At 34.0% G+C, this 27,621-nt stretch overlaps 1 protein-coding gene across 2 annotated transcripts in view; it reads left to right on the top strand.

Moving 5' to 3' along the window:
* The first annotated feature begins 3,885 nt into the window (after positions 1-3,885).
* Positions 3,886-27,621, top strand: part of LOC118185478 (3-hydroxyanthranilate 3,4-dioxygenase-like) — a 168,951-nt gene continuing 145,215 nt past the window's right edge. Inside the window, exon 1 of one of the 2 annotated variants that reach the window (XM_085819276.1) lies at positions 3,886-4,351. In XM_085819276.1, coding sequence (XP_085675402.1) covers positions 4,269-4,351 — 83 coding nt within the window. In that variant the 5' untranslated portion in view covers positions 3,886-4,268. The remainder of the gene's footprint in view (positions 4,352-27,621) is intronic. The other variant, XM_085819275.1, reaches the window with a different exon arrangement.

Below are 27,621 nucleotides of genomic sequence, written 5' to 3'. Positions count from 1 at the left end.
AATTAAATTGTCCTTTAAATGGAAGCGATTTTAAACTAACCAGACCAAACCAAGTTCGATATTGGCTGGCTTAATGCATTGTCACAGCCAGCGTCTATGCATCATCAGCAGTTTTACGATATCCAAAGTAATTTTCTGCCTTTTCAAATTTGGAAGCTGTAATTACAACATGCATATATTATTTCTGTTTACGTGGTCTAGATATACATATCATTCTTAGTTCGTTTTATTGTTATTTTAGGAGCTAAAAATTGTCTTACTTATTTGTGAGTCATCTTGAAGACTTTGGAATGCTCAAAATTTCCATCCATATAAATTTCCATCCAATAATATCCAAATGTATCCCATATATATCCATATAACAGTATTTTCTTTTTCGGTTAATGCCATTTCGGCTTGCAAAAGATTTCACAATAAGTTTGCGAATACTTGAGAAGTGTTCATTAAAATTCTTTTAATTTCATAGGAGAACAGAAACCACAAAAATAAAGCATAAGCTTAGACAAAGCAACAACTTTGTATTTGGCATAGATTTTAGTAAACCCTCTGTCGATTTCGAAGGCAAAGAGATACAGGACTGTCGTCATCAGGAACAAAGAAATATGCCACAGACGAAGTGTTAGCCGCAGACGTATGTATACCAAAACGAAATAAAGTGAGCGAGAGAGTAGCTTCATCTGTCCACTGAAATAGAAACGAAAAGTGAAAAATTAAGTTAATAGAACTTTAAAAACGTTTGAAAGATTTCCTTAGGATTTGCTTGAAAAGCTTAATAAAACCATTTCACTAAGTGATGAACAATTATAAGGTATTTCCCCCGCCTTCCTAGCGTGCCTTCGTAATGTAGTGGTTCTGCACGCTGGTCCGGTATCCCAGAGGTCCGTGGTTCGATTCCCGGCGAAAGCTTTCCGAAAATTACCTAATGTCTCTACAGTGGCTCCCGAACTAAAAACGGGTGTTGGATGATGATTCTCCTCACCCAGGATTTGGCGATTAGGTCCCCTAAAAGCCCCAGTCGGCCTTTAAAAGTGAGAGTATATAAGGTATTTCTCCCGGCTTCCTAGCGTGCCTTCGTAATCTATTGGTTCTGCACGCTGGACCAGTATTCCAGAAGTCCGTGGTTCGATTCCCGGCGAACGTGGTTGCTAATTTTTCATCTCTCCATCTTTCCGAAAAATACCTAATGTATCTACCCATTTTTGGATCACTTTTGCAGAAACCAAATCAAAATTCTTGTTAAATTTCCAACTATGATTAGTCACAAAAGACTTATAAATTTCTATCAGCTACAGAACTGCACGAATTCTCCAGAAGTTCAATTTTGTAGTCATGGTTTTCGCTGTTCTATAAATTTCACGATTCGCTTCTTAAACATTCCATTTCTGACTTTACTTCTTTGGGAAATTTATAGCATACATTTTCACAGCAAATTTCTTCGCTCCTGATGAAGAGGGACCTGTATCTCTTTGCCCTCGAAACCAATAGAGTTCGAGGGCAAACAGATAAACGTTACTCCAAATACGAGGTTGTTACTTTGCCCAATTTTATTTCTTTTAATTTGTTGATATGTCTTCTTAAATACTCGAATAAATTTCATTTTCAGAGCGCTTTGAGATGAAAATAGAGGTAAAGGAACGATAAAAGCTTGAAAAGACTCCTTCTGACTCGGCATAAAATCGTTCTAATTAAACTTAAGCCGTACAGTATATGCTTTAAAAATAGAACGAATGCTTTAAAAATAGACGAATACTTTAAAAATGTAAAAACTTGAAAGAACTAATTAAACTCAAACCACGTAATGTATACGTTATGAGAAGCAGAATAAATCCAAGCAATAATAAATTGTAAATTGGCATTTATTCTTTGATTTTATAACGAAGCACATAAACTAGTTTAAGAAAACTTGTTGCAATGTATTAAATTTAGTAAATGAACGCAATACAATACACGATTTTTAAAAGGATGTTCTATCTCATAAAATAAAGGTCTCATAAATGTTGAATTTCTATTTTAGGAATCATTATAGCCGATAGATGGTCAATATGAGTTAGTAAGATGTAAACCACTGGACGTACCGCCTGTTTTCATGGAAAAAATATTAAAAATCAGAAGTTAATGTAAATAAGACATTGAGTTATATAATGTGGGTAACAATATGGCAAAGCAATGAAGGAAAATTTCTTTTGTAAGTAACAAAAGCGAAATTTAGACGCAGTGACCTTCCTAACCGCAAGTCATCTAAACAGAAATTCATGGTTGCAGAACTTTTAACATATGAAGTTTATTTATTGACAGGGCTGAAATTTATATGAAAACAAAACATTTATGATAAAAATTAGCATTTTTCAGAACCATGCTTTCATTTTTCTCGCATTATTAGGAAAGAAGTGTTAAATGAACGGAATAAAATTGCCCTCGGGACATTTGTGCGTATTGTCTGAAGTATTCATTAAGTTTAATGGTTTATAAAAGTAATTTCCTATTTTTAGTAGATCACATTTTCTGTAGAAATTATTCAACAGATTTTAAAAATACACAGAGTTTTTATGGTTTCGGAAATTCCTTGGAAAATTCTGCTTTTGCTGTTTTGCATAGCTTACATACAATTTCTATAGAAAGCCATTTGCAATTTAACTTAATGTTTGAAAACGTTTTATCCTATACATTGAATATAATGTCAGGGACAGGCGTAACTGAATATGTGACGATAAATATTTCTTTCAACAGGTAATTTATTACAGTGTGTAGCAAATATTAAGTTCTTCCCTTCATCCTTAGGGCAAAATACATTTTTTATGAATGTTAAGACAGAAATTATAACGAAGAAAAATATTAATTTTATTAAATTAAAACATTAAAATTCCCTAAACTTTGGTTTCAAGACAGAGTTTGAGTGCCAAATTTTGCTTCAAAGTTATCAGATGAAATCATAGTAGTTCAACGAATACTTCAAGAAGCTGCAAATTTACTATTTGTTCTAAAACTAAATAGCAAATAAAAACAAGTAATACCAAAGGACATATTTACCGTATTTATCACAAACATTGCATTTTTTTTTTCTTTTCTAATGGCGTGTCTTCGTATAGTAATTGCAAAGTACGTCCAGCTAGTAGTGGGGAGATGGGGAGTTTAAGTCTCGGAGACGGCTCTGCTCATTTTTCATGTTCCCTGATTTGAAATAAACCTAAAATCTCTGGAAGTGGCGCCCGAACTATTGTCGCGGACGCTAATTCCTTTCGCGACTGAGTTCCCTCCTCCGTAGTCGCCATTTAAAAAGAAGAGAATGTGATAATTTTTCTCCTTCGATACTACCTGCGTTCGTTGTATAACTGTAAAGCGCGTTCAGCTACCTGTCGAAAGGTCTGGAATTGGAGTCCAAGCAAGGGCATCGTTAATTTTTCAAGTTTCTGCTTCAAAATAAACATTACTGTAAATCTAACAACTAATTTCTATAGAACTATAGTTTCACTGAACTACACAACATTACATTAGAACTAATATTTATGTCTAGAACAAATTGCTTGCATTAAATGACCACAATATCAAACTTTTTTACAATCTCGTAGATTTCCAAATCTTCAAATAATAAAAATATATTAGATATCATATGTGCGTTTAAGGGAATGAAATTAGCAAACATTTGCGGCTTTTATTTAGAATACCATTTGGTTAACAATCATTGATAGATAAAATATAGATAAACACGGTAATGTTCAGCGAAGGAACTAAGTAAAAAAGTTGTTTATAGCGAAGATAAAACTACATCTCAAAACATCACTAAGCCAATTTATTTCTTTAATTACTTTGTTTTCAATGATTTTATTATTCTGTGTTTTGCTTTGATAGGCTAATCCGAATTTGGAAAAGTGCTGATAACAGAAGGAGTACATTGAGGCTTTCCAAATCGCAAGGAAGATTAACGTAGCCTGAAGATGGCACTCCAAATACCTGGGATTACCCGTTGATGCATCTATCTACGATAAGATTTCCATTGCCACTCCTAGAGTTGTGTCATTCATCACTCCTTCAAGTTAATTAATCAACATATCGATAAAGATTATCTTACTGCTACCTGACCTCTCTGAGCAGACGTCAAGTCTTGAGCTTTCGCAAGCGCAGAAAGTTCCACCCATTGCGAAAATGCTTACCGAAAGCAACAACAGTAAATAATTTTCGAAGTTAGGTGATACTGAAAAAACCTGTCATCAAAATATAGGATAGCGGAGTACGGTTGCCATCAAGAGGATTTGTATCGCAATAAAAGAAATATGGCACCTATGATTTATGGTATTGAAGAATGGTTGGAAAAGAATAAGACGTATTTTCAGCCACCAATTTGTAATAAGTTAATGTGAGTATAGTCTATTTATTGTTTGCTTTATTTTATATTTTGCTATGCTGTATAGCTTTGACACACACAATAAGAATTTCTTATTGCAGATCAGAATTGATACGTGCAATTGTTCGATCAGCAGCAAGACACCCCTGTTTGCAACCGTTCAAATTTTATCCTAAACTGACCTCTGTTTTAGGCAGTAAAATATCAAGCTTTCGATAAAGTTATTTTTAAAAAAAATCGATTTTCTAAATTCTGAATTAAAATGTTGTTTATAAATATAAATGTTACTTAATTGATATGTAAAATGCTAGAATAAATTGCCTTTAAAAAGGGTTTTTATATTGTCTGTATTGATTATGCTATTGAATTTAAAATACAAATAATTTGTTTTCGGTTCGGTGTTTTTCTTTGTTTCGAACTGTTTAAATTTTTAACCAAAGGCAACGGATAAAGTCATTTGACAAATTTGTGTTTGTTGCTAATGGTACGTATTAAAATATTTTTAAATATTATTAAATTATTGAAATTTTGATGAGATACATATATTTTCAGCAGCGTTTTTTCCCAAGTTATTTGATTTTAATATAAAAATAAGGAAGATTTAATCCAAGCTGAGAAAGTTAGCTTCTGTTTGTTAATCTGGTTTTTTATTATTGCTCTAAAGGAAAATTATATTCCTTAAGGTATCATTTGCTCGTACTAATATTAATTTTGCAATTTTGCTTTGATATTTTTATTTTGCTTTAACTAGTTTTGTATTCCTCCTTTTATACTTCCTTTTTCACATAAATGAATCAATATTAATTATTGATTAGTGTTATAATTTTTTTAAATAAACAGAATGATAAACTGAAAACCTATTGCATTAATGGCACTTTACTGATTTAGTAATCATTTTAAATCTATTTCTTAAATGTGTCCGTATTTCTTAAATAAAAATTGTTCGTAAAAGTGCTCCGCATAGCAATAATTGTAATATAACGACAGTTGTATATATTTATTATACAACGACAGTCGTATATAATGACAGTTGTGTATATTTGCTGTATTGAATGGATATATTTGCTTTTGTATCGATAACTGCTTAGAGTCGCTACATTTATGACGTCAGCCATCTTCTGTAAACAACTTTTTGTATACGTTGCTCAATGCTAAATTCAATATAAAGCTACGCAAAAATTCTAAATTAAAGGCTGTTTAGGATTAAGATATAGCGTATTATAATAAATTTCATGATATGCTTCGTTTCTAAATTTGAAATATGTTATTAATTGTCAAACACAACAATCAAATATTTCAAAAGGTTTTTAATATTCTTAGAAAATGTTTTTAATATCTTTAGAAAAGGTTTTAATCATTCAAAATGATAGTGAATTGTGGCACGCAAACATTCTTTGAAATCGGTTATTTTTTAAATATTAATAGTGTCTGGGAGTTTCTTTATCATAGAGCATTTTAATGCTAAGGAGATACTGGATTATTTTGAGGGTGGAGTCTTGATAAATTTATAATTTTTAATTTAAAGAATCATTTTTTGACATTGAAAGAGACGTATACATATTGGCCTTAAATAATTATTATAAATATTATAGTATTTCTCTCCTGTTTTAACAATATACTTACACATTCATAAGCTTTATTTTGTTTTTTATTAGAATTATTTCAATTTTATAAGTTTAAATTTTCCTTGAAAAAAGGTTATATTGCACAGAAAACATATACCATACGCTGTTAATATCATCTATTCCCCCTGGGAAGTTATAGCATATTACTCCCATCATTTATGACTCCGAAAACCTAATGACTTCTCATAAGGGTAGATCTCTGTTTAAGAGAGTCATAAAAGTGAGTCATCTAGGGTCTCGCAAGCAATCTGTTTTTTCCCTCTTCTTTTTTCTTTGAATACTATTTATATTTCTCTTATTAACTAATACTAAACTGGTACCACATTATTTATGATATTTCATTTAATGTTTAGAAAAGTTATGTTAAAAATTCTCCAGTATATATTTGAAATTACCATTATCTGCATTAACAAGTGACAGCGGATTCATTTTTTTATTTAGTTCGCCGTCATAGGGAATTTAATTTAATTGAATATCATTCAAGAGTGGTTTTTTTACACTTCAAGAAAGCCGTCCTGACCGATATAGTGGTCAGCTACACTGGCTGCCGTATGATGTGCAGAGTTCGGGTCTTGGAGAAGGCATGAATGCTTATTTAGTGTCTGTGCAGCATGGAAGCACTTACAATACTGGTGAGTCTCAAGACCCCTGGAGTAGTTTGGTGGTAGTGCAAGAGAGTTGAAAGAGTCTCAGACCGGCCTCGTCTTCAAAAGGGGAAGAGCTACACGTTCATGTGGTGGGATTATATCCCTACCAATAATTATAGTTCAGGGGCGGTGGCTTAACCTCTTCGTCGTGCATAACGCGTCTAGCGCGTTCAAGTGAAACTTCCGCAGGGCGGCCGTAACGCGCCTCGAGGGTTCTTCTACATTTAAAAAATTTTAAACGTTTAAAACGCTTTCTAAATGTTTACTTGTTTGAGTTTTTTTTTTTTTTTTTTTTTTTTTTTTTTTTTTTTTTTTTTTGTTTAATACCTCCTAGAGGGTAGCACTAATCAGGCATTCTACTTCTAATTGAATTTTGCCAAGCTTTTATGAATATTGTTGTGTAGAGAATTTGTCTGATCGCGTTATAAAAACTAGGTGAATGATTTTCTGATTTAAGGAAATCTTAATTTTATTTGATTCTGAATTATTTATTTTAATGCTTTAATTTTGAGGAAAAACAGATGATTCTGGGAATATTATTTAGTTTAAAAGTATATTATTTATTTTTCTTTTATTTGCAATTTTTGTACAAGCTTTGATTCATTGTGAAAAGAAGCAGGGAAAGGGAGGCAATTTTGCTAAGTCATGATTTCGCGCGCTTTGTCCTTTAGAATGTTCTAGAAGAAATTTCATTGTGCAGTTGACCTTAGGACAGGAAGTACGTGACAGAAGGGTCAGAGGTTGCCACTTAATTTTCATTGTAAGTCATTCAGGTTTTGGCGATTGAGGGTCCGGTTGTTGGCTAAGTGAAGAAGGGCGCGCATGCGCGATCACACTTATTTCCGCATTCAGGGGTTGAAAACGCAATTTTTGCCAAAATTAAGGGGCCGATAGTTGAAGCCATAGTGGGAGCCCGCGTTTGTGAAGGAGAGGAAGAAAATTCGAGTTTGAATCACTTTTCGTGCGAGACTTGGCGAGACTTGCTTGCGGAACTTACTTTGGACGTTACTCTTGAAACTTGCTTGAAAGCGATAGAAACGATGTAATTTACGAAGAGAGATGTTTCCCGGCGGGGAGCGGCAAATATGCTCCCCGGCCGCGTTTTGGTTAAGAGGCGAGATTGAAGAGGTATGAGTATTTGCTGAAAGATTTAAAAGACTTTTACTCACTTATTCTTTGAATCACTTTTCGTGCGAGACTTGGCGGGACTTACTTGCTTGCTGAACTTACTTTTGGACGTTACTCTTGAAACTTGCTTGAAAGTGATAGAAAAGATGTAATTTACGAAGAGAGATGTTTCCCGGCGGGGAGCGGCAAATATGCTCCCCGGCCGCGTTTTGGCTAAGAGGCGAAATTGATAAGTGTACGAGTTCTGCTGAGAGATTTAAAGACTTTTGGACGTTACATTTTGCCCGACTTTGGACTAGTTTTGTTGAAGGATTTAAGAATTTCAGGATTAAGACATTTTGCCGGACTCCCAAGGTTGAAGGATTTAAGATACAATAACACGCAGAATAAATACTAATTCAGAAGTCAAACAACAAAAATCAGCGTTATATTTACAAAACAACGCTGATTGATAACTGTGAAAATTTTGTAAATATTACGCTGATTTTTGTTGTTTGAGTTCTGAATTAGTTGAAGAATTTGTTAAGGTTCTGGGGATGAATAGGTGGTGATTAAGGCGGATCACGGCGGACACTATCCGGCCGTCGCCTTGCTGTCGAAAAGAAAAAAAATGATCCAGCGAGTATTAATTTCCAAAATTATTGTCCAAGTTCCACCCCGGCCAACGTGAGATTTTATACTCGACATCCTGACTGCGAGCTTGAAGATTCTGCTCGGGTGCTGGTTCGAGGGCTTGTTTTCTACAGGGCTGTGCGAGCGGATTGTGTTGCCGAAAAAGAATGGAGTCGGGGTTATCCGGAATTGTCCCCAGTGGCACCGAAAAGCGTGAGACTCCTTAGACGCCTGTGTTCCCCTTAAGGAATGATTTTTTTTAGGAATTATGGTGGAATTATAACCCCTTGAATTTTCTCCCAGAATGCAAGGCCAGCCCAATACCTTTCCGGGTGCGTTTCAAGTCGTCAAAATCACAGATAAGTGCTTTATCAATTTTCCTTAGAACTTTTGGAAATTGAAACTTTACCTAAAATAGAATCTTAAATTCATCCTACTGAAACTGAATTGCTTCCTCTTTCCCCTTCTTAATTGACCGAGACAAACCTTAAGGTCTTTATATGAATTAGGATGTAATAATTTAAGTTGTTTGTGTAATCTTCCTTAGAACAGATGTGAATTGCAAATAATATGTTTTCTTTAACCTGTTAGAAATTATACAACGGATAACCGTTAAATTAAAAGAGTCATGTAATAGATTTGCAAATCATGAATTTAAATGTAACAAAGGTAAATGACAAATTGAAGAAATCCCCTGTGTCTAGAATAAGCAAATTGAAACTGTAACAAAAATAAGAAATTTGACTCTCTGATTAGGATAAGATTTAATTTTAATTGTGAGGAATTTGAATAAACTGGTATTTAATCTGGAAGCCTATTACTTATGTTTCTTTTTATCTTTTATGTGTTTTTATTATATATTTATTGATTTTACATGTTGTTTATTCGATCCTCTCACGGCGCGGTCCCGGATGCATTTTCACTACGCAATGCATTAAAAATTCACTTATACAATCACTAAAAGTTTGGTAATTAGCAAACTCTTAAGAGTTTAGTTTCTCAGTTAATATTTAGTTAGTTCCGGTTTCGCCTGTCTGTTTCTGCATTAGTTTCCTCCCTAAGAGGAAGTTGTAACACAGCATTGGTGCCCATGATTTTTCGGCAAAGTGTAGAAATAGAACATTGGTGCAGGAGCTAGTTAACAATATTCGCGCCATTTTACATAAGACAGCGAGAGATGGCTTCGACGTCTACTCAGCAGAAAAAGAGAAAAAAAGAGGTTGTGAATTGAAAAGACAAAAAGGATATACGTTTGATGAGTACAGTCCATAATAACTCGATGATTGATGTTGAAACACGGAAAAGAACTGTAAAAAACCAATAATTGTAAAAGATTACAACAACAAAATGGGGGGAATGGACAGCCTGGATCGGATGTTATCAAATTATCCTGCTGTTAGAAATAAGCAGAGATATTATTTTCCCATTATGCTTTATTTCCTTATAATTTTACTTAATATTCATTGACATTCATCCACTACGAAATCAAACATAACTGAAAATTTCATGTACGGAAAGTTATGATGTACAGAGAAAACAACATTACACGCTACGAAAAACAGACGGCCGCTGGGGGAAATTTTCGCGGATAAGAGAGGACGGCGAAAAGGGTTAATGTTACCCTAGTAAGAGTTGTATTACCTTGGTGATAGTTGCAATAAACTTCTTATACAACATTAGTCCAACTGAAAGATAAAAAGTTTCTCTCAAAATATTTTTCTGAAAAGCGTTCTTTCCTTATATGTTCAGCCTCATGTTTAAAAGTATTTTAAGTATATCCAGCTCATATGTAAGACCATCTTTTAGTTCTACCCCAATTCACTGGCTCTAAATTTATATTTTCTCTTTTATCTTATCTTGAATATTGCATACAATCTCTTTAATAATACTAGAAGGAGATCAGAATAATGTTAAAGAGATGAATGATTTCGACAATAATAGCAGTATTGATATGATGCCAATATTTCTGTAACGGTTATTGAAATTTTAACTAAATAGGTTTTCCGATATGGAAGATACGTACAACTATTTTTATTTAAAATGCACCCAAGTGAATGGGAAGAGATATCGTAAAAAATACATATTATTTTTTTTCTGAAATGGATTCTAAATGAAACTGAGTAATGTTTCGTTGCTGATATAGTTCTAGACATAAATTACTCTAATTCCTAATCATCACTTCATTATTTTATTAAAACATTCATTGTAACTTTACATACAGAAATGTTTCATGGTGTGCAGTTTAATACCGCTTTACTGGAAAAATTGTATTCTGCTCAATATGAGATGGTACCTTTAAATATGTTAATTTTTTCCAAATATTCAATCAGTACATGGTTATGACTTTCAGCACTGCATGTTCAGAGAAGAATTTTCAAAGCAGTACTTCTTGAAGAGCTACGCTCCAGTTCTGGAATTTCAGAGCTCCCATACAGGTGATCTACTAGTTGAATGTTAAGAAGCTGATGATTAGCTCCAGATTAAAACCCATATTTTACCATTGTCCTATATACAGGACAGTACATACTTGATGCGTGTACAAAAAAATAATAATGTTTAAACTATTTCTTTCACATTTTATTATTGCTAGAAAGCTACTTGTTATATTAGCTACTTTGTTTTAAATTTTTACTTTTACAAATCTGATTTTTTTAAACATACAAAAAGGACTAATTTTGATTTTTTGCACTTTATTTTTTGAACGCATAAAAGCCGCAGTTACTGTTAAATTGCGCATATAAGGAGCGTGGGTATTTTAAGGAGCATTTTAATATATTTTAAGAAGCCTGGGTATATTTTATATTCGGGCCAATTCAATATTAAGCCAGTTTTTAAGAAGACAATCCTAGACGGAATTTTTAAGGTATTTCTTCTTTAAGCATTTATCTGAAATTCTTGAATAATTTAAAAGTTCAGCACAAGACAGAATTTTTTTTCTATCCTCTGTTTGCGCAGACATATAACAAACAGTCTTTGTCAGTACTACAAGTACAGTGTAGTATCCTCTACTGATTATGTCCCTTGTACACTATCGATTGCTTTTTCAATTTGCTAATGGAAGTTCCAAAGCTACAATTGTTTAAAATTCAAACCAATTTTTCAGTGCAGTTTATAAGTGAGGAAAGAGATGTCTTATAGGGTAAGAACCTGGAGTAGTACATAAAATATTAGCTCTCGCTGTAGGTTTTGTTTACATGTCTCGTAAAAGTATAGGCAAAATTTGGGGGAGGGGAGAATTGGATTCTTGATAAACTACTCACCGTAGCATCCCAATTTAAAAATTGAAGGTAGAAGACAACTGTTGCTTACATTTTTAATTAACACAAATGTTATTTATGCATTTTACATTTTTTAAAATTTCCTTTCATAAATGCATGAAATTAATTTCAGTTTTTAAGATATAACGCAACGTATGGATACTCCTTAAATTTGAATACTAAAAAAATTGTGAAATATATTTTGAACACAATTACAGTCAAATTCGTTTTGGTCCCAAATAATTCCTGTTTATTTCCCATAACCTTAAAGTCATTTCTGAGATGACTACTCTAACTATTAGGTGATATTCAAACTAACGGTGGGAAGAAAATATTTGTTTTCAGGAAGCAAAATTTTTCTCCCTAAACTTTTTTTATTTATTTTCTTGTCTCACCTCAGAAATCCAGTTAGCATCTATCAGTCAAGAAGCAGATGCGTTTGCGGTGTTGGTTTTCATAGGAAGGTGATTACACGAGTTTCTTCAGTTATGTTGCAGATTTTAGTTTAATCCTACTGCTTGGCCCCAAATAGAAAAACAAATTAACATGGTGTTGCCTAGGGAAAACGTTAGTGACGACAAAACCTCTAAACAAGACTGCAAAGATATTTCTAAGCGCCAGTGAAAAGTAACTTTTTTCGAATATGGGTATAGTTACGAGAATATATTGTCTCTTAAGGAAATAACCTCAGAAATGTTTGTTTCAAATTGAATATAGAATAATATTCCATAAATAAAATACTAGTTTCAAAATTTCTTTGTAGTAATGTGGTTCTCATTATTTTACGTTATTCCCTCATATAGATACTTTGAAATTATTTTTTATATTTACTGAAAATTATTAGTCATATTTTTTATATTTTGCCTTTTCGAATCCAAAATGCTCGCTCTTAAATTCCAGGTAACAGATCTTCCTAGAATATAAATAATTTTACATAATCCCAAGAGTGTTTCTTAAATAGCTTTGAGCGTGTTAAATAAGCATCCGAAACATGTCTTATGAGTTTTTGAATTACCTTCTTTTATCCTAAAATAATTTCCCCGCAGCCCAACCGGACGCTGACAGCCGTTCCGAGGGTCCTGGGTTCGAATAACGGAGAAGACGGGCCTGGCTTCAAATAACGCAGATATTTGTAAATGTATAGTGTCTGTGTGCTTGAGGGCTCTCTAAATATGTGGCGCTCTAAGTCATCTCGAGAGGTTTTTGGTAGGAGAAGAGGGGTGCTAGACCCTCGAACCCGTCTCCCCGGCATGCTCTCCATCAAAATTGTGAGCAGAATGATCAAAGTCGTACTTTCAACTGTATGGTGCTTAAGGTTCTTCCCAATGACAGGTGTAGTCTCGCACTCCTTGCCACAGTGCCTTTCATGGGTTTGCTCTGATGTTGCTGTCAGACAAGTGAAATGAGTCACAACAACAACAACAATAATTTCTGCCTGGAGTGTATGCACTGACTTAGTATTTTACTATGGCAGTAGCGCCCTCGGACGAACAAAAATACGAGCCTGGCAGCTCCAGAAGAGAGAAGATCGTTTCATACAACTGGATCAACGGGAGATTGGTGCGTACCAGTATTCGTATCCCACCTGACGATCGGCCCAGTAGAGGTCGAAGGTCCTCTGGTGAGAAGAGAGGAAATAACACTACTCCAGACGGGAGTAGATTATGCATACTAGTCCACCCGCGTATTACAGGCGGGTAGCATTTTAGACAAGCAGTCAGATCTTTAGGTCCATAGAGAGCACATTGAGACCCTGAAGTTGTGATTCCGCGGGCCGGGACCGAGTAGAGGGTTTACGAGATTACAAAAGTCTAGTGCACTGTTAAATGTGAGATTGGACTTCAGCAAGTGAGTCTAAATACCATCTCCAAGGTGGCTTTCTGCATGGATCTTGCCTCCCGTCTAATAAGGAGGACTTTCTTAGGGGCTTAAGTCGTATAGTGGCAATTACGTTGCAGAAGGCACAAAATTATTACTGTTATTATCCTTAAATAATGCACATTACCCTTTGAACGGCAAGGGACTTCGTTGATAAATGTCAGATTTTTCAAAACTACCACGAGAAAGAGTTCTCTTGATTTTAACGCAAAATAACCCTGATACTTTATACCTGGATTTGTGCGCTATTATTATAATCCTTAATTTCTTGGACATATTTCAAGATGCATATATAGTACACCGAAGAGCCATTTACATTATGACCATCCTGTCAATAACATGTAGGACCACCTTTAGCCCTCAAAATTGCCAGCATCTGGCGTGGCATTGACTCCACAAGGTGCTGATACGTAGTCCAGTAGGGACCACACATGCTCTATTGGATTAATTAATGTCAAGTGAATTTGGAAACCAAGACACAACTTTAAAGTCACTGGAATGTTTCTAGAACCACTCTCTGAACGATTCGATCCTTGTGACATGGTGCATTATCCTGTTGATAAACACCATTCCCTGCAGAAGCAGGAAATACTGTTGTCATGAGGAGGCGAACCTGGTCTGCAACGGATTTCACGTAGCACACAGACATCAGGGGATTGTTCTGTGGGGCTTATGGGTCCTAATATGCTCCAGAAAAACATTACCCACACCATAATACCACCGCCACCGGCTTGTCCAACTGTGCATCCGGAAGCCAGGGTTGTGTTTGGAAATCAGTATATTAGCACATGCCTGTCGATGCGATGGACCAGAAAACGTGATTTGTCGGACCATGCAAATTTCTTCTTCTTCTAATGTGCAATTCCGATGTTTCTTGGCCCAAATGCTATTGCAGATAAATTTCTGCATAATTTGGGCTTTTATTACATGGAATTGCTTATTTCATCTGTAGAATTGCCTTAACACTAAGTTTTTCGGAAATATATACTTGCCAGAAGGAAACAGCAAAATTATTTTACTTTCAGTAACATTAAGAAAGAGAATTCCATTAACAATATTATTATTTAGAATAATATTGTTAATGGAATATTATTATTTATTTAGAAAAGAGAAATAAAAAGAGGATCAAGATAAATAAAAAGAGGATTTTCAAGATTCAATTTATTATGTTTTACTTAAGGGATTGATATAAACTCAAAAATAGCTGAATTGCATAAAATTATAATTCCACTTCCCATTTTGAAAATTTTCTTCATTTATTTAACACTAGAGCCATGTATTGATGATTTTTCACCTGAGGAAAAGAGGTAAACCGGGCGCCGTTGCAAATTGTTAAATTATGCATACTTATGCTCTTTTATACTCATTAAATTTAATCAGTTTGAATCATAATATCCAAATCATGGTATAATATACAGAACATAGTATCATAAGTAATTTATAGGTTTTAAATGAAAAATATCTAAAACATATTTAAATATCAAATAAAATGAGCACTGAAATAGCATATATACTGATATTAATGTAAAATGCTCTTCACTTATTTTCAAGATTCAGTTTATTATATTTTTATTTCCAGCCCAAAAGAGCGATAGGCCCAAAAGATCATTAGTCTCGGAACGGGATTCTGCTTCTTCCACTATAAATGGCGAATCAGTTTTCAAATTGTCCCACCAAATACTATCGCCCTGTATCTTCAAAGAAGTTAATTAATGAAGAATCTGCATTTATATATTATCCTCGCATTGTGAAAAAACGACGGTAGCTAGAGCCAGTAAGTTTTTAATAACATTGTCCTCCACCCGAACATGTTCACATGGAAGCCCGAATTTTGAATTTCGAAAATATATTTCATATTCTGTAAAAATTTAAATGAATTTTTGATTAACAGACACACCGATTTGAAAGCAACCAGTGGCAACACAGTACGGAACAAAATATTTTTATTTGCAGGCGCGAGACTGTTTATCGGAAATTCTAAAGATATGCTGTTTTTAAATACTTTGTGATTTTGCCGTTGAAATGAATTTTATGCAGCGTAAGTGCAAAGAACGTGTGGTATTTAATAAATAAAGTTATCACACAAAACGTTAGTAATAAAATGAGAAAAAAAAAACAGTTCTGCAAGCCATCTTACTAAAAAAAAATACTGAACACTGATATCACAATCTGAGACAAGGGTGCAAAAAATAGAAAAGCGTATGCCAACACTTAACACTGCATCGGGAATTCCAAACATATGCTGCTATGCTTTTGTTTTTTAATTTTTTGTAATTTTGCTGTTGAATTTTGTAAAGCGTGTGAATTCAACAGCATAATAAAACTTGCATTAATAAAACAAGCAGGAGTGAATGCAGCAGCAGATTAGTGGATAGAGAGTTTAGCGAGAGCTAAAAACTTTAATAAATCATTTTGGGCGATCATTTAAAATCTGAACTCTTTCAGAATTTTTTTAAATTTTCATTTTTTATTTATTTATTTTATTCTTTTAAAATGTACTTGATGATTACTTAATTCACATTAATAGACAGGAAAGGTTTGTTTGAACGATTTTATTGACCAAGTGAAATTCTTACATATTTTTTATTATTTTATACTTAGGCAGATCAGTTATTAATATATCCATTATTATTATTATTATTATTATTACTAATCCTTTACTGCTTGCATATCTATAATTCTAAGTTTGTTGAAATTTCTTCCAACACCCGAAGCATGAAATGTCGTTATCACAATATTTTTTCCAATCTCAATTTATTCCAATCTCAATTTTTCAATAGCAAATATAGCTATTGAAATAAATTACGTTCGTAATAAACTGTGTTGTAAAATGGAAAATTAAAGCTTTGAATAACCCCGCTTGCACCTGAAAGTAGCAAATGTGTTCATGCACGAAAGAAAACAAGCAATATATATGAAAAGAAATCAATATCTAATTTTCGTAAATTATATGATGGCATCACGTTTGAGTCATTAAGAAACTGATGCTTAAAACTAAAAACAAACGAGTAATATTTGCATTATAACTAACCCGGACCTTCACACAAACAGCCATCCCAGATGTTAGTAATCACAATGCTTCCACAAGCGCAGGTTCCAACCGAAGGAGATAAGCGTGCAGATACGGCTCGCTCGAAGGCATCCCAGTGATATTCAGGGAGATTAAAAATCCAGTGCAATATAGCTGCCATTCCATTCGAGAAATGCTCTCACTCTTTAGGTACTCGTTACTGATGTTAGTTTCGACTGGGATGGACATTATAATCCATAAGAAAGAAATCAGGTGTAGAGTAGATTCTCGCAAATGAGTGTAGGACTTCATCCATTACTAGGCAGACGTCCCAGAAACGTATTTAAAGATATGCAGCTGGATGCGATACGCTGTTGAAATTCCTGTTCATAACCTGATACTACCACCTGTGAATGCATGATGTTCTGTGCCTAATTCCGTGTGCGTCGTTCTGTCCATATCCTTACACGCTTATCATCTGATTCCAGACCAAATCTGGACCCGTCCGTATCAGGTCGTTGCGCCAATTTAACATTTCAATTGAATACTGAATACAACAATTAAATATTGCCTTTCTGGATTAATAGTACGCAAAACACTTGGTATTCGGGCTTACATTCTCTTCATATGAACCATTTGGCTCATACTTCCAGTAAGTACTATCTTACTAAGTGACGCTGCAGCCATGTGTATAACAGTTGGAGAGATTGCTTGCTTATTTCTCTTGGCTGCTATAGTAATATACTGATCTTCAGAGAGAAGTAGACGGGCATTGAAGAAGTAGACAAATTGGTAGACGGGCATAGGTCTCCGGACAAATGTTTGACTTCTTTTGTATCGCTTCCATATTTGAGAAATTATAGAATTATTAATGACAAAGAAAAAATCGTCATCTGTTATTGACTGTCCTACTTCAATGAGTCCAACTTCAACTCCAGTGGTAACTTCAACGCCTTTCGTCCTCTTTCAGCCATACAACAGGATTATCATCAAAACCTACCCTGCAAAATTTACTTCTTATCAGCATTTAAATGAACCTCCTTAAACCTTTTAGAATTTGTATTCAGTGACTGCCTCATTTAGCATATGTTCAGTTTAAACGTGACTGCCTGCAACATCCGATATTTACATACTGCCATTTGTATCCGCAGTGGTTTTTTAGACATTGATTTAACTACATTTTCGAAAACTGTTAATTTGCTTTAGATACTGTAATCTTGAAAGCCATTGTATTTTATGATGTACAGTGTATACTAATTTTTGTGTATTTGAAGATAATAAGAAAAATATAGATTTACAACGAAATCCATACAAAGAAATCTTTTAGCATTTAAGTTGAGATATAGTCGTTTATTTTATTTATATTATACTATACGCTTTGGTGTTCTTTGGTGGCATATACGAAGTCCAAACTCCTAACAGACTTTGAGCGAATTATTACTGTGTCTGTGAAAGACTTAAGAAGGTTCAAACATAAACCTTTTTATTAAATCAGAACTCGAGATAAATTAAAATTAACAGTTGAATTTGAATTGAAACTACATCTAGTAGTAAATGGACTACGCAGTTGATTTAACACGGAGTTGGCTCAAAACGTCTCACTGGGGTAATAGCATAAATGTCGACAGCAAATAACGCAAAGCCAACTAATTCAAATCTTAGCGAATCTTAATAACGTGAGCTCGAGAGGTAAAACCACGCTTTGTTTGAGAATCCGGAAAAACCTCAGGTTAACTACAGTTTAACGAAAATTCGTATTCTGGTAGGAGAACGGAAAGAAGACATGACAGTAAAGGTATAAATCATAATAGCTACTTATACAAAATAATGGTATCTGTACAATGTTCAACAATACATTTATTTCCGCATAGAACAAAAACATAAAATAGTTTCTATCAATATTTGGCCCGTTATTTGCTAAATAATTCACAGCAGTTCAATCATATGAGGTTTAGTTATAACTATGTATATAAACGTTCTAATAGCTTTCTCCACAGTGCAACAAATGAAAGATGCATGATGCTAAATTGAACATTTTGATCGATCAATCGATGTCACGATCAAAGGATTATTATTAAAATGATTGTCTGCAATGTTTGTCCTTCATTTTAAAATTGTAATTTTTTCTATTATAGTTGATATAGTATTCACAATATTCTTTTTCAGACAACGTAACACTCTTTACTGCAACAATAATTACGGTATGCTGCTGTGTTACAAATTGGTACATTAATGCAGTTCCATGCTTATGCTGCTTAACATTAGTATCAAACAATCACATGCATTATTAAGCAACGACAAAATCTTTAATACTTACACGAGATATTTCTATGGAGAATTTAATTATTAAAATGATTGTCTGCAATGTTTGTCCTTCATTTTAAAATTGTAATTTTTTCTATTATAGTTGATATAGTATTCACAATATTCTTTTTCAGACAACGTAACACTCTTTACTGCAACAATAATTACGGTATGCTGCTGTGTTACAAATTGGTACATTAATGCAGTTCCATGCTTATGCTGCTTAACATTAGTATCAAACAATCACATGCATTATTAAGCAACGACAAAATCTTTAATACTTACACGAGATATTTCTATGGAGAATTTAATTATTAAAATGATTGTCTGCAATGTTTGTCCTTCATTTTAAAATTGTAATTTTTTCTATTATAGTTGATATAGTATTCACAATATTCTTTTTCAGACAACGTAACACTCTTTACTGCAACAATAATTACGGTATGCTGCTGTGTTACAAATTGGTACATTAATGCAGTTCCATGCTTATGCTGCTTAACATTAGTATCAAACAATCACATGCATTATTAAGCAACGACAAAATCTTTAATACTTACACGAGATATTTCTATGGAGAATTTAATTATTAAAATGATTGTCTGCAATGTTTGTCCTTCATTTTAAAATTGTAATTTTTTCTATTATAGTTGATATAGTATTCACAATATTCTTTTTCAGACAACGTAACACTCTTTACTGCAACAATAATTACGGTATGCTGCTGTGTTACAAATTGGTACATTAATGCAGTTCCATGCTTATGCTGCTTAACATTAGTATCAAACAATCACATGCATTATTAAGCAACGACAAAATCTTTAATACTTACACGAGATATTTCTATGGAGAATTTAATTATTAAAATGATTGTCTGCAATGTTTGTCCTTCATTTTAAAATTGTAATTTTTTCTATTATAGTTGATATAGTATTCACAATATTCTTTTTCAGACAACGTAACACTCTTTACTGCAACAATAATTACGGTATGCTGCTGTGTTACAAATTGGTACATTAATGCAGTTCCATGCTTATGCTGCTTAACATTAGTATCAAACAATCACATGCATTATTAAGCAACGACAAAATCTTTAATACTTACACGAGATATTTCTATGGAGAATTTAATTATTAAAATGATTGTCTGCAATGTTTGTCCTTCATTTTAAAATTGTAATTTTTTCTATTATAGTTGATATAGTATTCACAATATTCTTTTTCAGACAACGTAACACTCTTTACTGCAACAATAATTACGGTATGCTGCTGTGTTACAAATTGGTACATTAATGCAGTTCCATGCTTATGCTGCTTAACATTAGTATCAAACAATCACATGCATTATTAAGCAACGACAAAATCTTTAATACTTATACGAGATATTTCTATGGAGAATTTAATTATTAAAATGATTGTCTGCAATGTTTGTCCTTCATTTTAAAATTGTAATTTTTTCTATTATAGTTGATATAGTATTCACAATATTCTTTTTCAGACAACGTAACACTCTTTACTGCAACAATAATTAAGGTATGCTACTGTGTTACAAATTGGTACATTAATGCAGTTCCATGCTTATGCTGCTTAACATTAGTATCAAACAATCACATGCATTATTAAGCAACGACAAAATCTTTAATACTTACACGAGATATTTCTATGGAGAATTTAATTACTTAAATATTCTTTATTTACTGCTCCGAAATAAAATGCACCTATAACTTCCTGAAACATTTCGGACGTGTGTTATAATCTTTCCATTCATTAAAAATGCTATCCTGTTAAATATGCACCATTTTTCACTTTAAGTTTTTGAATAATTTCTTCACTATCCCTGAACAAATTTTTACCGACTTAAAAAAAAGTTAATAATTGCAAATTAGTAAACCCTTCTAAGAGAATAAATAAAGCGCGCATATGTTTACATAAATAAATCATTTATTTCTAAAGAATGCTAGCTGATGGTTTAATTTTACATTTTGCTTTGTAACGAGAAATTTGACTTTGCCATCACGCTTTGGATATTGATTTTGTCATCACGCTTTAGAAATGCTTTTGCAACGTTACTAATTATGATGAATTTATCGATAAATATATATCACATATTAAAGCGAAGAATACATCGCTAAGTTTAAAGCCATCAATTTTATTCAGAAGCATCGAGTGTTTTGTAGGTTTTAAACAATCTTTAAACTGTCGCTTCTAGTTTTACGTTTTATGTCACTTCAGCATTTTATTTAATTAAAAATTTGCTGCCGATTCAGCATTTTAATTAATTTCAGTTTCTCTTCATACAACGTTTATGTAAATATTCAGTTTCTTTCTATTGATAAATAATTTCATCTCAGACTTTTGAATCTTATAGAATATTTTTATCGAGCAGAGTTAAAGGATAGTGATGTTTGGCCTTTGTCGTCGAGAAAATCATTTGAATTTCAAGCCACGCGCGTTTGATCAACACAGCTTTATTTTCACGTAGTTTCGTTTTAATAAATATATATACTACGAAATATTTTGAAATTAGGTCGAATTCAGTTTGAGAAATATATAGACGCATTGGATGTCCTAGGAACATCGGGAAAATTAGTTTTAATCGAAAAACGCAATGTATGTAGGGGAATCTGTCTGAGTGAAAACGTCTCTCTCATACTCACGTTGCAAAGGATTGAATTATTTGATTATAGCAAAGCACACTAAGTGTATCTGCCTAAGGGGTAGGCTTCAAACTAATTGGGAAGAACTATTTCAGATAACTCTTTTTTATAATAGTAACTCGTAGTTAGGCTCATAAACTTTTCTAAACAATAATTTATTTTATATATTAATAATAATTAATTTTGTTATATATTTAATTTAATTATGGGTATAGAACTAAAAGCCTAGATATAGTATAAATTATAACGTTTATCATAATTAGAACTATTAAAATATATTAGAACAATTCTCATCTACACAATCAGCTGTATAAATTTGTATTATTATTATTTTGAAAGTAATTGTGATTGTAGATTTTCCTTTTTTTTTTTTTTTTTTTTTTTTTTTTGTATGTATTTTGTTGAAAGTTTCCAGGGTAACAGAATTTTTTTTGGTATGCATGTAATGTATATATATGATTATATATATATGAGTAATCAGAAGGTAATAACTAAATGCAAAAATGGTGAGTCGTAAACTATCAGGAAGAGCGCAAATCAAAGAACATAAATCACAATTGAAACAAAAACAAAACAACACAAAAGTATAAAACGTAATAGTTAAAAATAAATAACCAGTATTTTAAAATTCTTTGGTCTTTTTTCAATAGCAAAAAAATAAGCAAGCAATAGCAAAAAAAGATTCAACTAACTCACGTTTCTGAATTATATATGAATGAGAGTAAAATTACATGCTTGAAATAATGCAGAACCAGTATTTTTTTTTTTAATTTTAATTAATCGTCACGATATAATCTGCTTCAACGTAACCCTAATTAAATAATATTATACAAAATTTAAGCACCATAAAATTAGAATTATGGAAATTAGAAACCAGAAAAACAAAATGCAACAGGTTAAATTAATATTTTTTCAATAAATATTGAAATTATAATGATAAAACTGCTGAAAGCTGTTGCAAAAAAGTAATAATAATTTAAAGTCAAAATTTAGTAGAAGGTCATTTACTCGTACTTAAAGTAAATAAGACTATTTTAAGATAATTTTTTGCACAAATAAATCGTTTCTAAATTAGAGATAAAGCATATAAAAGAATGGCCGACAATAAGCTTAAATTTGAGAAATAATTCAAAAGGCAATAGATCCAAAATTAGAAAAAAAGAATTAATTAAACAATAAATAGAATGGAACAGGAAAAGAAAAATTAAAGTCTGTAAGGATCTTAAGTTTTACTAACGTTTACTTTATTTTAAATCTTTACTATCACTTCTTATTTTCTACTTCCGGCCAGAATTATAAGCGTGAAGGAGTTTATGCAAAGTTGTCTGGCGAACGCCAAGTATTTAAGTGTGGCCTTTTTGCCAAGCAGAAGAGAGGAAGCCGTGAGTTCGAAGCAGGCCGCTTACCTTAGAAGTTACGCAGTTGCTACTTTGCCTTCCAGGCCAGAGGTTTTAATCCTCTTGATAAATTAAACGTATTGTAGTGTTCACAGTCTCTGTGCTACATACGCTTTCTGTTATTATAAGGCCAATCTTATTCTAAAGTTAAATTAGAGTTTAGTTTTATTTTGATATCTTTTAAGTTAGACCCCGAGTGGAGGGTCATTGTATTTCCGAAGTACGGAAGTCATTGTATATAAAGAAAAAAATAAAGGGTTTTGTATACCCTTCGTCTGTATCCTGTCCACTTACTACAATTAGTGAACATAGCTTTAGTAAGCTCTCTGTTCTAGTCAGGTCATTGTATGTTTCCGAAGAAAGTTAGAAGAAACATTGAACCTGATAGTGGCGCCCGACGAAGAATAACCATGGCCGAGTTTCAAGAAGAACCTGTGCTGCCTGCAGAAACAGCTCAGAATCCAGAAATGCCAGCTGCCGCCCTGGAAGGATTTGGGTATATTGTCCAGACCATGCGCGCTTCGATAAAACCAGAAGCAACGTTTAATGGAAACTCACAGGTAACCAGTTTTTTGGAAAAATTGGATGACCACTTCATGCTCTACCCCGTGCACGAGTTTCAAAAAGTTACCTTAGCTACCAGCGCTTTGAGGGGCCAAGCGCTTAACTGGTTCAAATGTATCAGCAGAAGTCTCTTGGGTCAAGCAGGAAGTCCCACCTATACCTACGAAAATTTCAAGACTGCCCTACTAAAAGCCTTCCCTGTTGTAAGGGATCGTGCGAAATTAGAAACAGAACTTTTCAGTATATATCAACAAAGAATGGAAAACCTCTCCAGGTTTATTTTAAGAAAAATTCACGTTTTCAAGCTCTTGTATGGAAACCGTCCGGATCCTGAAATAATTCAAGTGATTTTGCCGAGGTTACTACCCCAAGTGCAAGACTTTATTGAATTGAGAAATCCGACTACACTGGAAAAATTATTTGAGCTAGCAATCCAGTTTGAAAGTAGAAGAACGGCGGACGTCGAAAGAAGACGCCAATATCAACAGCGAAACCAATTTGGTACGCCAAGACTACAGCAAACTCAAGCACATGGCTACGGAGAAAAAGCGAATCAGTGGGCAAGGAAACCCGAGCATTCAAAAACAGCCGGCGAACGTCGACAGTTCAATAGCAACCCAGGAAAAAAGTCTCAAGGCCAGTGGAGAAAGAAGGAAAGCACCGAAAGAAAAAATAATTTAAACTAAAACGGATTTCTGCTGACGAGAGGGTGCGGAAATCCGAAGGCCACGAAAACCCCTCTTCCTACAAGTTAAATACAGTAATGGTGAAAAATTTAACTCTTCCGAAGATTGAAGTCTTGGTAAATAATATCCCGGCCACCGCACTCCTGGATACCGGCGCGCAGTGTTCCTGTGTGGCAGAAGTCTTTTTTAGAAAGTATTTTCGCAAATACCGCATATATAATGCGGATAATACAACAGTATTAGCGGCGCAAGGAGAACAATGTAAGTGCGTAGGTAAAGTACCTTTGTACATCCGTATCAAGGACGAACAAGTAAAGGTGATGTTTTTTATAGTAAAGAATTTGCAAGCACACTTAATACTAGGAATAGACTTTCTTTCAGACGCACAAGCTACACTGGATTTTAATGAAGCGTCTCTTAAGCTGACGATGCAACCAGTGTGTGTAGAAAAGGTTGAACCGCCAAGGGTAAATCTCGACCACCTGCCTAATGACGAGCAAGATAGAATCCGACAAGTGGTAAGTGAATTTGCTTCCTTATTTAGTGATATTCCAGGATTTACCCAGGTTACTAACCATAGTATTGACACCGGAGATGCATTGCCGGTTCGTCAAAAACCATACCGGTATGATAAGAATAAGGAAAAAATTATAGAATGGCATATTACCGATATGCTACGTAAAAAGATCGTAACGCCTATCTCAAGTAGTTATGCTAGTCCGGTGGTTTTATGTAAGAAAAATAATGATTATCCTTTGGAGCATCCAAAAAGGTGGAGATTCGCTATTGATTACCGTAAATTAAATTCCATAACGAAATATCCGGTATATCCGTTACCGATTATAGAAGAAATTTTAAGGAACATAAAATCAACCAAATTTATGACAACTTTAGACTTAACGAATGGTTATTTTCAAATAGGGATCAGGCCTGAGGACGTGCCTAAGACTGCTTTTATAACCAAGTCTGGCACTTATGCATTTTTGCGAATGCCGTTTGGCCTTTCAGGCGCCCCAGCAACATTTCAGCGATGCATGGACATTGTGTTAAGACCTGTTCTCGGAAAGTCCACATTTATCTATTTAGACGATATCATTATTACTAGTGATAATCTAGACCAACATGTACAGGATTTAAGACAGGTGTTTTCTTTATTAAATGAGGCCGGTCTAAAAGTTAATGTCGAAAAATGCAAATTTGCAGCCCCTGAATTAAAATATTTAGGTTACAAAATATCGCAAAAAGGGATCGAGACAGATGAATCAAAAATAATCGCTGTACAAAAGTATCCGACTCCAAACACGGCAAAGAAGCTCTCTTCTTTTCTAGGACTTTGTTCATATTATAGGTCCTTTATAAAAGATTTTGCGGCTATCGCTGAGCCATTGTTAAAATTAAAAAGGAAAAAGGCAAGATTCTCGTGGACGGCCGAAGCCAATAGTGCTTTCGAAAAATTAAAACAAGCATTAACGCAAGCCCCTGTGTTGAAATTTCCTGAAAAGGATGAAAATTTAGAAATTTCAGTGGATGCTTCGGATTATGCGGTAGGAGCGGTACTTTCGCAAAATCAGCAGCCAGTAGCATTTTTTAGCCGAACTTTAAATCAAACACAAAGAAACTATTCCGCGACCGAGAGAGAGGCACTTGCAGTTCTGTTAGCAGTGCAAAAGTTCCGAGTCTATTTTGGAAAGGCGCCGATAACAGTATATTCTGATCATGCGGCGGTAACTAGATTGTACTCTGGAAAAAATTTATCCCCAAGGTTAATAAGATGGGCACTCAAGCTGCAAGAATATAATCTGGTAATCAAGCATACCCCCGGAAAGGAAAATATCGTAGCAGATGCCCTGTCACGAATTAAATTAGACGAACAGGGTAATACCGTAAAAGTTGCAATGCTGACAGCGTGTACAATAAATTCCCGAGAAACTGTAATAACCGAACTGGGTAAGGATCCTGAGTTTGGAAGTATTTATGAGTATTTGAAGGATCCTGAAAATTTTAGCCACCAAGATATTGTGGCGATAAGAAATAGGGCGGCCCATTACGAACTAATAGATGGTCTATTATTTTATACAAAAACTACGAATTCCAACAACGAATTTCGACCTGTTATCCCAGCTAGTCTTAGATTAAATATCCTGCAAGAGCTCCATGACAGCCCTTTAGCTTCTCATGCTGGTATTCGAAAAACTACTCAACGCGTACGCGAGGCAGTCTACTTTCCTGAACTGCAAAAGTTAACAAGGGCGTATGTCCAGTCCTGCCCAACATGTCAAGCCGTTAATTATATTAATTTCCGCCCGGCCGGGTTTCTAAATAGTATTAAATCCGAATTTCCAAATGAAATAATCGGCATCGATTTATTGGGCCCTTTCCCAAAAAGTCAGTTAAACAAAAGTCGCTATCTCCTTGTTATAGTTGATCATTTTAGTAAATGGACCGAAATTGTTCCCTTAAAACGAGCCTCCGCGAAATTAGTTACCGATTCTATTTTAAATAAATATATTTTAAAATACGGGGCGCCCCTAAAAGTTATATCGGATAATGGTCCTCAATTTGTAAGTAATATATTTGAAGACATGTGCCAAAAACTGGGCATACGTCATTTAAAAATGGTCCCGTATCGGCCGCAATCAAATATAGCGGAACGGGTCAACAGAAATATAGTGAAAATTATCCGTAGTTATGTTAAAAATTTTCATAAAAGCTGGGATAACTATGTCAATGAATTTGCTTTCGCCCTTAGGACCGCAAAACATGATACAACGGGAAAAACTCCTGCTGAGTTATTTCTAGGCAGAAAGATTATAACACCGTTAGATAAACTATTTTATGTGCAACAAAGAGCCCCAGAATTTAAAATGGGTGATATAGAAAAACTAATAAAAGAAGCAAAAAAGAATACAGAAGTAGCACAGAGAAAACAGAAACTCTATTATGACTTGAAACGACGGGGAGTAACTTATAAAGTAGGGGATGAAGTTTTAAAAATTAAGCATTCACTTTCTTCAGCACCAGAAGATAAAACTGCCAAATTTTTCCCACGCTTTGAAGGACCATATGTTATAGAAAAAATAACTCACGCTGTTGTAGTATTAAAGGCAAGAAATGGTGAAACCTGTTCCGCAAACATTGACCAGATAAAACCATTCTATGACCGTAATAAAATGCAAATCTTTTCAGATCTTTTGCAGGATCCGGTACGGCAGACACCGCAGGTACAAGTTCCAGAGGTGGGAAAACGACAAGTACAAGGGCAAGCCAATGAGAGACAGAAGCAAGTAAAAAGAAAATTGCCCCGCGGAAAAATTGAAGGTACAAAGAAAAAGAAGCCGTTCCACCGTCCAAAAAACAGAGTTCACGAACACCCCCAGAATGAAGAAGGGAGAAGGCCGACGTATGTGGAAAAGACCGGGAGAAAGGAGGGCAACTATAACCCGGCTGTGAAACGGAAGATTGACTCATCCGACAGAACTCTCCGCAGCAAAAGTCGCCGAACTGCGGAAGGGCCATCAGCG

The sequence above is a fragment of the Stegodyphus dumicola genome, chromosome 6 (assembly GCF_044657685.1).
Source record: "Stegodyphus dumicola isolate Sdum_Otavi_A_Nest chromosome 6, ASM4465768v1".
NCBI classification, from domain to species: domain Eukaryota; kingdom Metazoa; phylum Arthropoda; class Arachnida; order Araneae; family Eresidae; genus Stegodyphus; species Stegodyphus dumicola.
The sequence above is the reverse complement of the archived record's forward strand: the minus strand, read 5'-3'. Positions and strand labels throughout refer to the sequence as shown.